The sequence below is a fragment of the Nerophis lumbriciformis genome, linkage group LG14 (assembly GCF_033978685.3).
Source record: "Nerophis lumbriciformis linkage group LG14, RoL_Nlum_v2.1, whole genome shotgun sequence".
NCBI lineage: Eukaryota > Metazoa > Chordata > Actinopteri > Syngnathiformes > Syngnathidae > Nerophis > Nerophis lumbriciformis.
In genome coordinates, this window is record NC_084561.2 from 35,130,015 (window position 1) to 35,146,780 (window position 16,766).

General features: G+C 38.2%; 1 protein-coding gene across 1 annotated transcript in view; it reads right to left on the reverse strand.

The window, feature by feature from the left end:
* LOC133616759 (E3 ubiquitin-protein ligase XIAP-like) overlaps nucleotides 1-5,621 on the reverse strand; it is a 28,719-nt gene extending 23,098 nt beyond the window's left edge. The window contains exon 1 of the mRNA XM_061976347.2: nucleotides 5,486-5,621. Within this exon, the coding sequence (XP_061832331.1) occupies nucleotides 5,486-5,556 (71 nt within the window). The 5' untranslated portion in view covers nucleotides 5,557-5,621. The remainder of the gene's footprint in view (nucleotides 1-5,485) is intronic.
* Between the last annotated feature and the right edge of the window lie 11,145 nt (nucleotides 5,622-16,766).

The window sequence follows — 16,766 nt, forward strand, 5'->3', positions numbered from 1 at the left end:
GCTCCCATTGTTTTCTATAATTTGCGAAACTGGTCAAAATGGCTCTTTGACTGGTAAAGGTTGCCGACCCCTGTTCTAGATAGATAGTACTTTATTGATTCCTTCAGGAGAGTTCCCTCAGGAAAATTTAAATTCCAGCAGCAGTGTACAGAATTGAGATCAAATTTTAAAAAGTAAGAAGTAAATAATGGGGGTATAAATGGAAACAAAATAGAAAATAAGAATAAAAATAAAAAAACAACAATGAGAATAAAAATATAACAGTAAAATAAGAATATAACAAGAGAAACTAGGCAGTAGTGACGATGCTATGAAAAAGTATTGTACTGTTATTGTTATTTCTATGGGCAATGTTGACATTGACAGCACAAAATTCTTGAAATTGCCACAAAAATGCTCCACAACTGAGACATACTATAATTGAAGCCATGTTTATTTCCCAAAACGCTGCAGCACGTGTGACGTCATGATGTCATGCGGGTCACATTGTACACAGCATTATTTTTTTTTGTTACGTGAACAAAATCCAAAACAAGACCAAAAAAAAATCGGAATTGGACATACTTTGCAGTGTCCATCCATCCATCCATCCATTTTCTACCGCTTATTCCCTTTTGGGGTCGCGGGGGGCGCTGGAGCCTATCTCAGCTACAATCGGGCGGAAGGCGGGGTACACCCTGGACAAGTCGCCACCTCATCGCAGGGCCAACACAGATAGACAGACAACATTCACACTCACATCCACACACTAGGGCCAATTTAGTGTTGCCAATCAACCTATCCCCAGGTGCATGTCTTTGGAGGTGGGAGGAAGCCGGAGTACCCGGAGGGAACCCACGCAGTCACGGGGAGAACATGCAAACTCCACACAGAAAGATCCCGAGCCCGGGATTGAACCCAAGACTACTCAGGACCTTCGTATTGTGAGGCAGATGCACTAACCCCTCTGCCACCGTGAAGTGTTTCACTCTGAAATTTCACCTAAAAGCCGAATATCCCTAACGTTTTGTGAGCAGTGTACGCCTGGATCCATCACATTCACACTGCCCGGGATTTCAACCAAGGTCAACCGATTAAGAGACGAGAGCATTAGGCAAAATGTTAAAATCAACGTGTTGTGTGTGTGCGATTCCAAATGTATCAGAGTTTGTTTTTAAAGATGCAGTAAGTAAAGAACTAACTGTTTTGTGTATTCTTCCACGCCTTGATTTAATAATGTTATTTAACCTTAAGATGAATCAAATATAGCCTAATAATGAACATGTCGTGCACTAGGGTTGTACGGTATACCGTATTATTATAGTACCGCGATACTAATGAATCATATTCGGTATTATAACCAGGGATGATGCTCGAAACCGATTTTCCCGGTTGTTCGATAAGAAAAGAACCGAGTCCTCGGACTCGAATCCCTTTTTGAGAACCGGTACCTGTTATCGAGACCACTATAGTAAAGAAAAAGAGTTGGTTCTTTATTAGAATCCCTGGGAACGAATCCCAAATGGGCAATGTTATGCCCATTTGATTGTAGACTCTTACTGACACCTTGTGGCGATATGAAAATACTACGCGTCATTAGTTTGGGCACTTCCGGGTTGGCGAGTCAGTTCAGTTCATGAGACAATTGAGAAGTAGACAAGTTGTGCTAGCTCTTACAAGCCTTGGAAAAGAGAAGTCTGTAAGTAAACTGTTTAACTTGTTTATACTCAATATTAAGGTGGAAAGTGGTTAAATTTAAAACTAAGATGTTTATTGAAAAGCGATTTTTGTGCACTGTTTCAATGGATGTTTTGAGGACTTAAAATGGCAGTCGTGTATTTCCACCATCGAAATAGTTTCAACACTCAGAAGTATCTGTTTGATGATAGTACTGTATAATTGTGTGAAGTTAATATTTACATATTGTGTATTACATTTGAGTATGTTAATTGAATCACATAGCTTATACATTTGTCATTGTGTGTATTTCAGTTAAAAAAAAAAAATCAAAATAACAGTCCAGTGCAAGACAAAAGTAAAGATAGGAAAAGACAAAGCAAGATCAACAACAATAAAGAGCCTAAATGGATTAATCTGCTTTGAAACTTTATTAGACGTCTTGGATTGTTTGTTAGCTGTCTGCCTGTGTGTGTAGTTAGTATGTTCCAATAGCAGCAACTTTTTGGAGAGCTGTATTATTTTCAGTTTTGTGCCCAAGGGACTGATTTTATTTAACACTATATTATTATTTATACACCTATAGTGATCACAGAGACAGGTTGTTTTTGTGTTACTGTATATATTTGTTTTTCTGAAAAATCCCACTTAATATACTTTGGGTAACAACAGTCAATATTTATTTATTTTATTTTTTTAGGGAGGGTAACAGTCAATATTTATTTAAAAAATGTTTTTCTTATAAAATAAAAGTGAGCTTTTGTTAAACCAAATATTGTGTTTTTTTTCCATATACAACAACCTATCTAGATTTGATAAGAGAATCGATAAGGAATCGGTTCGATAAGAGGATTCGATAATAAGATTCGATAATAGGCTCGAACTCGATAATTTCTTATCAAACATCATCCCTAATTATAACGCCTCTGAAAAGTACCGGTCCGCCACCACCCCCTGTCGTCACGTCGTGTCAGTGCTGGTTTACGAGCAGATGAGCATGTTCGGCAGCGCACAATCACGGAGTACTTAAAAGTAGACACGGTGTGTAGACAGAAAAGGGAGAACGGACGCATTTAAAAACGAAAGATAAAGGTGAAGTTATAACACTGAAACGCCCACCGGAAGAGGTGCTTTAAGACATGGCTAGCTAGCTAGCAGTTAACATCCAGCCCCTGTCGGCAGTGTTTTAGCTACTTCTAAATCACTAATCCTCGCCTCCATGGCGACAAATAAAGTAAGTTTCTTACAAGTATCATCCCTGCAGGACGAGGAATAGCTAAACATGCTTCACTACACACCGTAGCTCACCGGCGTCACAATGTAAACAAACGCCATTGGTGGATTTACACCTAACATCCACTGTAACGATACCAAGTACGGTAGCATATCTAGTCGATACGACTATGATTACGTCGATATTTTTTGGCATCACATCTTCTTTCGTTTTTAAAAAATGTATATTATTATATTTATAAAAACTCAGGAAATATGTCACTGGACACATGAGGACATTGAATATGACCAATGTATGATCCTGTAACGACTTGGTATCGGATTGACACCCAAATTTGTGGTATCATCCAAAACTAATGTGAAGTATCAAACGACAGAAAAGTAAGTGGTTATTACATTTTAACAGAAGTGTACCGGTAGATAGAACATTTTAAAAGAGAAAGTAAGCAGATATTAACAGTAAATGAACAAATAGATTAATAATTCATTTTCTACCACTTGTCCTTAATAATGTTGACAAAATAATAGAATGATAAATGACACAATATGTTATTGCATATGTCAGCAGCTAAATAAGGAGGCATTGTTTGCTTACTCGAGACAACACTATCGTGGACTAACAAATTATTTCAAATACCCTTTTCTTTTTTTTTAAACTGTTGAGATAACTGAAAACCTATTGTACAGCAATTTGTATGTTGTCAAATTTCAAGGTGGCATATTCCCAATGACTTTAATTTTGAAGTTAAAAGCAGTGAACCGGATGATTTTAGTTCAAAGTAAAACTCTTTATTCTCTCTAAAAGTGACATGTTGTTAGAGAAAGCTAATAAAGGTCTCCAAACAGAACCCGGTTTTAATTTGCCCACAGATGAGTGCTAGCTGTTCAAACTTGGGACCCGGGGTGGACCACTCCTCTGTGCATCAGTTGAGGATGTCTCTGCGTTGCTGACTTGTCTCCACCCAAAACGATCTCCGGCTGGCCCCACTATGGACTGAACTCTCACACTATTAACTAGATCCACTCGACGTCCATTGCACCGGTCGCCCAGGGAGGGTCCCCACATATGTGGTCCCCTCCAAGGTTTCTCATTGTAGCCCTTTGGGTTGAGTTTTTTCTCGCCCTGATGTGGGATCTGAGCCGAGGATGTCGTTGTGGCTTGTGCAGCCCTTTGAGACACTCGTGATTTAGGGCCATAGACATCTTATAAGTAAACGCAGCATCGACCGCTACTGCCTACTGGCGCTGAAGAGACGCGCGGTCGCCATCTTGGAGTGGTGATCAGTGCAATTCATTTGGCAGGAGCAATGAACTGTCAGCGCATTTCATTCATCTTACCTCACTGAATACCACTGATTTTCCCGCGCTTTTTTGTCATACGTGTAGCTATGATAAAGGACACATGTTTTGGCGTGTTTTATTATTCATAGTTTGCGTAACAGTAATATAATTTTCTTATATGCTATAAGTGACCAGACGTCCGAGATCAAAACTGGGAATATAATCCCAGAGAAGGGGGAAAAAAACGGTCAGCTATTTTTAAATTCAAGAAACAATATGATTAGGTTATATGCGTATATCCTACATAAACAATGTATGAATACATTAGATATCTATATATCTTAGGAACCTATAGACTGTATCTCTGTTGCTGCAGCAGCAGAGAGTTTATTCTGTCTTGACACTTTTTATTGATATTTTGTATTACATTCTTCCCTTAAATTATTGTTTTATATGTATATTTTATGTATGTCGCTTTCGATAAAAGCATCTGCCAAATACTTAAATGTTATTCAAGTATGACATTTTTAAATTTAATTAATTTCATTGACAATCAATTCTATTATGGTCATACTCTTGTTTGCTAGGCGGCTACGATTTCAGTACCATTGAAGATCTTTGCTCTTTCTCTTAACGTGGACCCCGACTTAAACAAGTTGAAAAACGTATTCGGGTGTTACCATTTAGTGGTAAATTGCACGGAATATGTACTGTACTGCGCAATCTATTAATAAAAGTTTCAATCAATCAATCAAACTCAACTCTGTGGTAATATTCTTTTCACAAAATACAACCAATAGTACGTTAATGTTAAATCTTACTTGTTAAAAGTAATCCCCCGATTCTTATTTTCAACAGTCTGCTCATTTGAAGCAGGAAAACGCTGAACACCAGCCGGCATCTTTGTTTTCTACCTGTCAACTGTCAGTTTAGGCTGCTCGCCGGCTCCTCATCACCACTTCAAGATGGCGGCCGAATTTCTCGCGTCACAGCAGCCAATGCTTCGTCTACTTATAAGATGTCTATGTTTCGGGCTATATAAATACACATTGATTGATTGATAGCTGCGAAAGTCATGTGGCGCAACCTTAGGGACGGTTATTTAAACATCTAAGATAACATGTCCCATGTTTATTAGTTTTATGTAAAATACATAAATTAAGCAAAAGCAAACGGACACTTTTTCCAAGCTTATTTGATCACACCATTGACCCATTTTAAAAGTTGTACTAACCGTTTCCAACTGCCATGCTTAAAAAGCTTTGTAAACACAACGTCATTCTGTTAAAATTCACACACGCTCAAATAAACTTACGAATCAGTGGTCGGGTGAATGGGGAGAAAAACGTTATCAGTCCATCCTTGCGCCATTATTCGTCGTGTCATCGGACGACTCGGACTCCTTGCTGCCGTCCTGCCTGTGTTCTGTCACTGATGGATGGTCCTTTGACAAACCAGCGCTTTGAAGTGAAATGCGCATGCGCCAGCTCTTTGAACCCAGCGGTTTTTCTTCTTCTTCGAAATGCGCATGCGCCAGCTCTTCCAACCCAGCGATTTATTTATTTACTTTTTTTTATTTTTTTATTTTATAAACCTTTATTTATAATGTGCAACATTTAAAATCAAGAAATAATGATAATCAAAGAAGTACATAAACATTACAAAACAGCACCAGGGTGGTTGTAAACTCAATAAAGTAACTAAAATAGAATGCAAAATATATATATGTAACAAAATGTAAAGCCATAGGCCATAGGTCGGCAACCCGCGGCTCTAGAGCCGCATGCGGCTCTTTAGCCCCGCCCTAGTGGCTCTCTGGAGCTTTTTAAAAAATGTATAAAAAATGGAAAAAGATGAGGGGGAAAAAAATCTATTTTTTGTTTTAATATGGTTTCTGTAGGAGGACAAACATGACACACGCCTCCCTAATTGTTACAAAGCACACTGTTTATATTAAACATGCTTCACTGATTCGAGTATTTGGCGAGCGCCGTTTTGTCCTACAAATTTTGGCGGTCCTTGAACTCACCGTAGTTTGTTTACATGTATAACTTTCTCCGACTTTCTAGGACGTGTTTTATGCCACTTCTTTTTCTGTCTCATTTTGTCCACCAAACTTTTAACGTTGTGCATGAAAGGTGAGTTTTGTTGATGTTATTGACTTGTGTGGAGTGCTAATCAGACATATTTGGTCACTGCCTGACTGCAAGCTAATCGATGCTAACATGCTATTTAGGCTAGCTATATGTACATATTGCATCATTATGCCTCATTTGTAGCTATATTTGGGGTCATTTAGTTTCCTTTAAGTCCTCTTAATTCAATTTATATCTCATGACACACTATCTGTATGTAGTATGGCTTTTAATTGTTTGCGGCTCCAGACAGATTTGTTTTTGTATTTTTGGTCCAATATGGCTCTTTCAACATTTTGGGTTGCCGACCCCTGCCATAAACTCACACAAGTTCCGTAAATAATCCAAATTTGGAACACAGCGTCATAGTTTTCACAGCTGTATGGTTGTTAGAGGTAGAGAGCGATTTAAAATAGTGTTCTAATTGTTTTTTAAAGGCACAAAAAAGAGGTCGGGTATTGAGAAACGTACATTTATGAGTATAACACTTAGCCAATAGTATAATGAGGTTGCAAAGGTAAAATTCCTTTTCAAATTTGTTTTCATACAGTGTTAATCCAAATAGCACATCTTTAAAACAAAGCAGACATTTGTCATGAATATTGTCCGACAGATGCGCTGTCATAGTGATGGAGTGCTTCCACAAGTCCGAAACAGGTGGTAAGCAGTCTCTGGATGCATGATACATAAGGTGCAGGTAACATCAATGTCCTTCTTGCATCTAACCATCACAGTCTTTACAGGGTAATAACCATGAATGATTTTGAAAGATATCTCTTTGACTTTGTTGGTAAGTAAATAGCTGTTAGGAAGGGACCACGTTTTGACCAAGCAGATGTCATTCACAACATTATTACATAGGAGACAGACACACAATCATTTTGGAATAAGCTGCAGATTTTTCTGTTATTTTTTTTATGATTAAAACAAAGTTTTCCGACAGGAGTGTCAAGTGGATCATTCACAATTGTTACAGCAGAAAGAGGAGATGAGTAAGCCCTGTACAAAATAACAACACCTGGTGGAATGGCATCAAATACAATGGCAAATTGTTTGGGAGTCACAGAGATCTTTTTTTTTTTTTATTTAGCCTTTATTTAACCAAGTAAAAATCCCATTGAGATCAAGGATCTCTTTTGCAAGGGAGACCTGGCCAAGAGGGCAGCAGAAAGGTACAATTAAAAAACAGTAAACAACACATAAAACATCACATTTACAACATTAAAACTTGCTCACATGACACATGTGCATACAGACAAGGTAGACTGCAATCCTTTCACAGAAGCTTTAAAGGGGAACATTATCACCAGACCTATGTAAGCGTCAATATATACCTTGATGTTGCAGAAAAAAGACTATATATTTTTTTAACCGATTTCCGAACTCTAAATGGGTGAATTTTAGCGAATTAAACGCCTTTCTATTATTCGCTCTCGGAGTGATGACGTCACAACGTGACGTCACATCGGGAAGCAATCCGCCATTTTCTCACTTTCGTCGGTGTGTTGTCGGAGGGTGTAACAACACGAACAGGGACGGATTCAAGTTGCATCAGTGGCCCAAAAATGCGAAAGTGGCAAGAAATTGGACGAAATTTGTTCAAAATAAGAGGCTGTGGGGAAAACCGACGAAATGGTCAGTCGTTTGTTCCGCACACTTTACCGACGAAAGCTATGCTACAACAGAGATGGCAAGAATGTGTGGATATCATGCGACTGTCAAGACTTGGTCCTGGGGTTTAGTTTTTCTAGAAGGCAACGGAAAGTTGGCTCGGGCGAGACGGGAATGTAAGTACATGATTTATTTAATATATCAAAAAAAAGTACAAACGAAAAGCGCGCAGAGTGGCGGAGAACAAACTATGAAACCAAAAGACTATATTAAAAAAAAGTACAAACGAAAAGCGCGCACAGTGGCGCAGAACAAACTATGAAACCAAAAGACTATAGCATTAATAAACAAAAACTTACTTGGCTTGGACAAAAATAGCAGCATGAAGGATGGACATGAAAAAAAGTGTCAGGAATGTACAGAGCATAAATGTGAGATGTCGTCAGAACGACAAACTGAAAACAATGAACTTAAATACTATAGACATGATTAGTGAAAGCAGGTGCGTGACTCAAAACGTGAAACAGGTGCGTGACGTGACAGGTGATAACTAATGGTTGCTATGGTGACAAAACAAAACAAAAGTGCACAAAAAGTCCAAAAACAAAACCGAACATGACTAAAACAAAACATGATTAACACAGACATGACAGCGACACTCAAAGCAGATGCTGACATCAACTCCAAAACTGGACAGATCAGCTTTCAGGAAAAGAGAGCGGATGAGGGTATGTCTACAGAATATATTAATTGATGAAAACGTTATTCATTACTCGCGGTTTTACGTAAATCCTTATACATAAACTGTGTTTACCAATAATTTAGCTTAAAAACATTTATTTTTTTCAATCATTCGAGTACATTCGGGTAGTCTTGTGTAATGCAGTATTTTGTGTCTATTTAGGTATGGTTAACCTGAGTGCTGAAATCGTGGAAAAATATATGTTCTTAGCGCACCTGAAATGGGCTGTCAGCACTCTCAAAGTGCATGTTGTTGCCAAATGTATTTCATATGCTGTAAACCTAGTTCATAGTTGTTAGTTTCCTTTAATGCCAAACAAACACATACCAATCGTTGGTTAGAAGGCGATCGCCGAATTCGTCCTCGCTTTCTCCCGTGTCGCTGGCTGTCGTGTCGTTTTCGTCGGTTTCGCTTGCTTACGGTTCAAACCGATATGGCTCAATAGCTTCAGTTTCTTCTTCAATTTCGTTTTCGCTACCTGCCTCCACACTACAACCATCTGTTTCAATACATGCGTAATCTGTTGAATCGCTTAAGCCGCTGAAATCCGAGTCTGAATCCGAGCTAATGCCGCTATAAACTTGCTGTTCTATCCGCCATGTTTGTTTGTGTTGGCATCACTATGTGACGTCACAGGACAATGGACGGGTGTATATAACGATGGTTAAAATCAGGCATTTTGAAGCTTTTTTTAGGGATATTGCGTGATCGGTAAAATTTTGAAAAAAACTTCGAAAAATAAAATAAGCCACTGGGAACTGATTTTTAATGGTTTTAACCCTTCTAAAATTGTGATAATGTTCCCCTTTAAACTCATTCAATGTAACAAGGGTTTGAAGTTTAATATTCGATTGTAGGTATTCCAAGCCTTCGGTGCTGAAAACCTAAATGCTTTCTTGCCCAGTTCAGTTCTTAATTTGGGGACGACAAATTGCAGAACATTCATTGAACGAAGATTGTGACTTCCTTATTTCTTTGTTAAAAGACAAGACAGATAAGATGGAGTGATACCCAGAATGGTTTTGTAGAAAACATACCAATGATTGAGGCGTCGAGCACATAAAGATTAAAATTAAAATGGTTGAGAAATTCTTGGAAATTAAAAAGTTTACCTTCCTTATTGAAAAGCTGACTCACTAAAATAATACCATTCTGGAACCAATTGTTGAGGAAAAAAGAGATTTCCTTTTGTAACATATGTCTTCATTGTTCCAAATGAAGTATTTTGTAGGTGAGAAATTGTGCTTGTATATAAGAGACCATGCCAGAAGGGCTTGTTTGTGGAAGTTTGAAAGAGCAACAGGAATCCTATCAATGTTGTAGTTACACAGTAACAACCATTTTAAGCCTCCAAGATTAGAAAATACATGATGATAAATGAAGTTCCAAATTGAGGTAGGGTCTTTCAAATAGTGTCTTATCCAATTAATCTTGAAGGTGTTGTTTAGTGTAGTGAAATCGAGAACGTTTAGACCACCCTGATTGTAATTGTTCATTATAACAGATTTCTTAATATAATCCATTTAGTTTTTCCAAATAAAGTATTTTGTCAATAGTCTTACAAATTTTTTGGTTTACATCTAAAGAAATAGCCGCATACGTAAGCCTGGAGATACCTTCTGCTTTGGAGAGTATGGTTCTGCCTTTTAAGGATAAATCTCTCTGTAGCCATTAGTTAAATATTTTCTTGTTTTTTTTCTACAATTGGAGTAAAGTTCAAGACCGATCTAGAACTCCACTATGGACTGGACTCTCACTATTATGTTGGATCCACTATGGACTGGACTTTCACAATATTATGCTAGACCCACTCGACGTCCTTTGCATCCGGTCTGCGGTCCTCTCCAAGGTTGCTCATAGTCATTCACATTGACGTCTCACTGGGTTGTGAGTTTTTCCTTGCCCTTATGTTTGTGCTGTTAAGTTTGTTGTTATTCCAAAATAGATTTTCTGTCTGGTGATGTCATCCAGCCCCCCCACCTCCTCAAAATCTTCCCAAACTTGTCCCAATTTTTTGTGCTGAATATTTTTTGGGTCTAAAATTATAGTTTAAGTTAATGTGTTAATACTTACACCTAGCCCCTAACCTAAATACAATAATCATAAGACAAAATTATTGTGTTGCACAAACGTTTGGGACAAGTTTGGGGAGATTTTGACAAAGTGTGTGTGGTGGTGGGGGCTAGATGACATTACTAGTCAGAACATGTATTTTAAAATAACTTAAAAATCTCAACGGTAGAAACATAAATGTTTACAGCACAAACGCATTGCAGTGTTATTTTGATATTTGCAATAATAAAGTGGGCAACTTCATACAGGTCTGTATAACAGGTTAATTTTTAATACTGAATACCTCTGAAATGGACCTTGAACCCTGTGGATGACCTGGAACATGACAATGTCCTGTACCAGGAGATCCTTGTCTTTTATGGACCGCATCGGCCTCAGACATCCTGCTTTGGCCAAGTAGTCAAGCAGAGATGTATTTGACTGCTCAAGGTCTTCAAGGGTTGTACTTTCAGACACCTAGTATCACAAGAAGCAGCAAGATAATTTGTTATGGAAGTTTCTTATTAGTCTTTTTAACTTATTACCAAGAACCCAGACACTAACAGTTCGTAGCGGTGCAATTTTTTTCACACATTGCTACAATGCAATAAATAACAAGAAAAATATGCTCTTTTGGAGCCAGTCGGTTGAATAGTGGTGGCATTCAAATGACAACATACCTGTATAGTAAAATTGGGCTGATATTTGTTTTCTAAATGTAAAACAATAAAATAACCTTTTAAAGGGGAACATTATCACCAGACCTATGTAAGCGTCAATATACACCTTGATGTTGCAGAAAAAAGACCATATATTTTTTTAACCGATTTCCGAACTCTAAATGGGTGAATTTTGGCGAATTAAACGCCTTTCTATTATTCGCTCTCGGAGCGGTGACGTCACAACACATCGGGAAGCAATCCGCCATTTTCTCAAACACATTACAAACACCGAGTCAAATCAGCTCTGTTATTTTCCGTTTTTTCGACTGTTTTCCGTACCTTGGAGACATCATGACTCGTCGGTGTGTTGTCGGAGGGTGTAACAACACGAACAGGGTCGGATTCAAGTTGCACCAGTGGCCCAAAGATGCAAAAGTGGCAAGAAATTGGACGTTTGTTCCGCACACTTTACCGACGAAAGCTATGCTACGACAGAGATGGCAAGAATGTGTGGATATCCTGCGACACTCAAAGCAGATGCATTTCCAACGATAAAGTCAAAGAAATCTGCCGCCAGACCCCCAGGAAAAGAGAGCGGATGAGGGTATGTCTACAGAATATATTAATTGCTGAAAACTGGGCTGTCTGCACTCTCAAAGTGCATGTTGTTGCCAAATGTATTTCATATGCTGTAAACCTAGTTCATAGTTGTTAGTTTCCTTTAATGCCAAACAAACACATACCAATCGTTGGTTAGAAGGCGATCGCCGAATTTGTCCTCGCTTTCTCCCGTGTCGCTGGCTGTCGTGTCGTTTTCGTCGGTTTCTCTTGCATACGGTTCAAACCGATATGGCTCAATAGCTTCAGTTTCTTCTTCAATTTCGTTTTCGCTACCTGCCTCCACACTACAACCATCCGTTTCAATACATGCGTAATCTGTTGAATCGCTTAAGCCGCTGAAATCCGAGTCTGAATCCGAGCTAATGCTGCTATAAACTTGCTGTTCTATCCGCCATGTTTGTTTGTATCGGCATCACTATGTGACGTCACAGGAAAATGGACGGGTGTATATAACGATGGTTAAAATCAGGCACTTTGAAGCTTTTTTTAGGGATATTGCGTGATGGGTAAAATTTTGAAAAAAACTTCGAAAAATAAAATAAGCCACTGGGAACTGATTTTTAATGGTTTTAACCCTTCTGAAATTGTGATAATGTTCCCCTTTAAAAATATACAAATCATAAATCAGTATAAAATTCAAACGCTATCAACTGACCTTTTTTACTATTTATAAAAGTTCTGTGTCAGCTATGTCTTCTAGTTTTGGGTTTGCTCAACCATTGACCAGAAGAGAAAATACTGTTGGCGAGAGGAAGTTTGGTGGTAGACCGCTATGCACCAAGCCCACTGCAATGGCTCTGCCAGCAAAGTAGTACCGGTCCTCTCTTAGAGCTGCAAAACAATGGCATAAAAAGGAAATACCACATTTTAGCAAACAAAAACTGGTAATTAAAAGCTGAGTCTCCAATGACCAATCGAACAAAATCAGCAATATAATTTTGCTAAGTCCAGGTGAACATTTTTTTATTTAGCCTTTATTTAACCAGGTAAAAATCCCATTGAGATCAAGGATCTCTTTTCCAAGGGAGACCTGGCCAAGAGGGCAGCAGCAAGGTTACATTAAAAATACAGACAAGGTGGACTGCAATCCTTTCACAGAAGCTTTAAACTCATTCAATGTAACAAGGGTTTGAAGTTTAATATTCGGTTGTAGGTTATTCCAAGTCTTCGGTGCTGAAAACCTAAATGCTTTCTTGCCCAGTTCAGTTCTTACTTTGGGAACGACAAATTGCAGAACATTCATTGAACAAAGATTGTGATTTCCTTGTTTCTTTGTTAAAAGACAAGACAGATAAGATGGAGTGATACCCAGAATGGTTTTGTAGATGAAAACATACCAATGATTGAGGCGTCGAGCACATAAAGATGTCCAGTTAACCATTGAGTATAATACGCAATGGTGAGTAAGGGGAGCGCAGTTGGTGATGAATCTCAGTGCCCCGTGGTACACACTATCCAGCTTGTGGAGACAACCAGCAGTAGCATTCATGTACAACACATCTCCATAGTCAATAACAGGTAAAAAGGTTGTTTCCACCAATTTCTGTTTCACAGTAAAAGAAAAGCAAGACTTGTTTCTATAATAAAATCCCAGTAAAAGTTTCGGTTTTTTTTACAACATACTGAATGTGCTCCTTAAAATTCAAGTGGTCATCAATTAAAAACCCTGAATATTTAAAAGCAGATACTAACATAATTTGTTGCCCATTTCTTGTTAAAATGTTCTCACACAGTGCTGATCTTACAGTTTTTGATGTGGTAAAGAACATACACTTTGTTTTCTCTGCATTTAAAACCAGTTGAAGATAGCAAAGTTGTTCTTGTACTCTGTCAAATGCATGTTGTAGATATTTAAAGGCCTCAGCAGGAGTGGGTGCTGTGCAGTATATGACAGTATCATCAGCATAGAAATGGAAAGTTGAGTTCGGAATATTCTGTCCAAGATTTTTTATGTAAATAGTGAATAATAAGGGGCCTAACACAGAACCTTGAGGGACACCCTTTTTCACTTGTAGTACGTCCGAGGAGGAACCTTCTATCTGAACAGCCTGAGTTCTACTTGTGAGGTAATTTGCAAACCATCCAACTGCTTGCTGAGAAAAACCAATAGCTGAAAGACGTTTAATTAAAATGACATGATCAACAGTATCAAATGCCTTTGAAAAGTCAATAAAGAGGGACAGACAACACTGCTTCTTGTCAAGAGCTTTAGTTACATCATTTATAAACTTCAAGCAGCAGTAACAGTACTGTGATTTTTGCGAAAACCTGACTGAAATGGTGACAGAATAAAGTTGGAGTCCAAAAAGTATTTTGTCTGTTCACTGATAAGGGATTCAAGCACTTTTGCCAGAACAGAGAGTTTAGAGATTGGTCTGTAAATATTTAGATTACTAGGATCACCTCCTTTTAATAGCGGGATTACAAGGGCAGATTTCCAATCCAAAAAGATTTCATTTGAAATTAGAGTAAGGTTAAAAATGTGAGTCAGTGGTTCAGCTATAATTTCAGCTGCCAACTTTAAAAAGAGCGGCTCTAACTTATCTGAGCCAGCTGGCTTTCTAGGTTTAAGTTGTTTTAGAGCCCTCATGACCTCTGTTGTGGTAAAGGGCGTAAAGTTAAAAACCTGGGTATTTTCAACGGTTCTTTCTGGAGTTAGCGGAACTTCACTAGAGTTGTCAGAATTGTAGAGAAAACCAGAGGAAATAAAATGATTATTAAGATGACGACCCATTTCTCTTCTGACACTTAGTCTGACACCATCAACAAGTATACTAGGTGGGATATTGACTGAATTACAGCAGGCGGACAAAGATTTGATGATTTTCCAAAACTTCTTTGGGTGTTTGAGGTTTTCAGTTGTTGTGGAGAAATAAAATTCTGATTTGACTTTCCGAAGGAGAGAGGTAAATTGACTTCTTAATTGTCTAAAATTCAACCAATCTGCTTCTAACCCTGACTTGCGTGCCCTGGCCCAAGCAGCATTACGCTCATGCAATACATCTGACACGTCCGATGTAAACCACTGATTGTCACGTCCTTTAACCCTAAATTTTCTAAAAGGGGCATGTTTGTTCACTATACGCAAGAAGTGTTTGTGAAAATATTTCCAAGCCAGTTCAACATTATCTAAAAGAGCAATTCTATCCCAATTAAAAAGTGTCATGTCTTGGTGATCATGTTTAGTTTGGCTATGTTCTGTTTGGTTTTTGCACTCTGTAAGTCTCTGTGTTTTCACTCCCTGTTTTGTTTCCATGACTACCAATCAGTTCACCTGTCCTCACGACTCACGCACCTGATTCATTTGAACTCACACACCTGTTTTCAATCACCCCATGACTATTTAAGCCTGTCATTTTCTGTTGGACGGCCTGACGACATCACATTCATGCTGCTCTTTGCTTCCGCAATTAAGTTGTGTTTATTTATGCCACAGTTAGTGTCTTTTGTTTTGCCATTTTCATAGTTATGCAAAGTCCAAGTTTTTGGTCCCTGCGTTAAGTTTTGTACCTCCACTGTGAGTGCCTTTTGTTTGTTCTTTTTTTTTGAGTGTTAAAATTAAATATGTATTTACCTTCACGCCATGTCCGGTCCAAATCATTTGCACCATGGGAAAACAAACCACGCCAAAGTCCAAGTCTTGACAGCAAGTCATGTAAAAAAGCTTGCGTCTCAAATAATTTCATATTACGTTTTTCAAGAAGACGAGGCTTGCTTTTAGGAGTCCTTGTGTCTCGCACTACTGCAATCATACAATGATCACTCACATCATTAGGCAAAACACCAGATGCAACAAATTTAAAGGGCATATTTGTTAGAATTAAGTCAATGAGTGTAGCTTTTTGAGGGTATTTAGCATTAGGTCTTGTAGCTGAGTTAATTAATTGTGTTAAATTTAGAGATTTACACTGTGCTTTCAAAGAGTCAGACACAGATGTGAGCCAGTCCCAGTTCAAATCACCAACCATCACTATTTCAGTTTAGACAGAAGCTTCACAAGAGGGAATTACTAGGGACAGATGGAGGTCTATAACACCCCACTACCATAATGTGGTGATTTCTAGCTAATTCAATTTCAAGTGCTAACAGTTCAAGTTCTTTAATTACTGATTCAGAGAGCACTAATTTAACATCAAACCTCTGCTTAATATATATGGCCACTCCACCACCTTTTCTTTGTCGGTCAATACGATAGACATTATAGCCATGAATGTAAATATCTTTATCAAGCACGGATTGTTTAAGCCAAGTTTCAGATAAGACTACAATATCAGCATTTGTTGAGTTTATCCATATCTTTATCATATCAAGTTTAGGGAGTAAACTCCGAACATTGATATGAATAATCCCAAGACCAGATCTAGTTTTAAAATCTGCAGGTGTAAAACATTGTGTAGGTGTATCAGGGCCTGGATTAGTCTCAACATTTCCTGAGAGCAATAACAATAATATAACTAAACATTTGCGCTTAAAGTTACCATCTTTTGAGTCTGTCTTTAATCTGTGAAAGTAAGTGCTCATAATAGGGGAGGATGCAGTAATGTTGACGTGATCTCTCAAAACCAGGAAACAATAAGAATGAATGGACACTACCACAGTATGCAGCCATTTTGTTTTGTCCAAAGTCACAGATATATTCAACTGAGAGAAGGCCGAGGTTATTTTGTAGCTGCCACTATGGTGAAATGTCAAATTATCAAAATTGTCATCTTGAAGTAGCATAGCTTGTGAGGGGAGGTGACCAGACCCATTTGGGACACCAGTAAAACCACA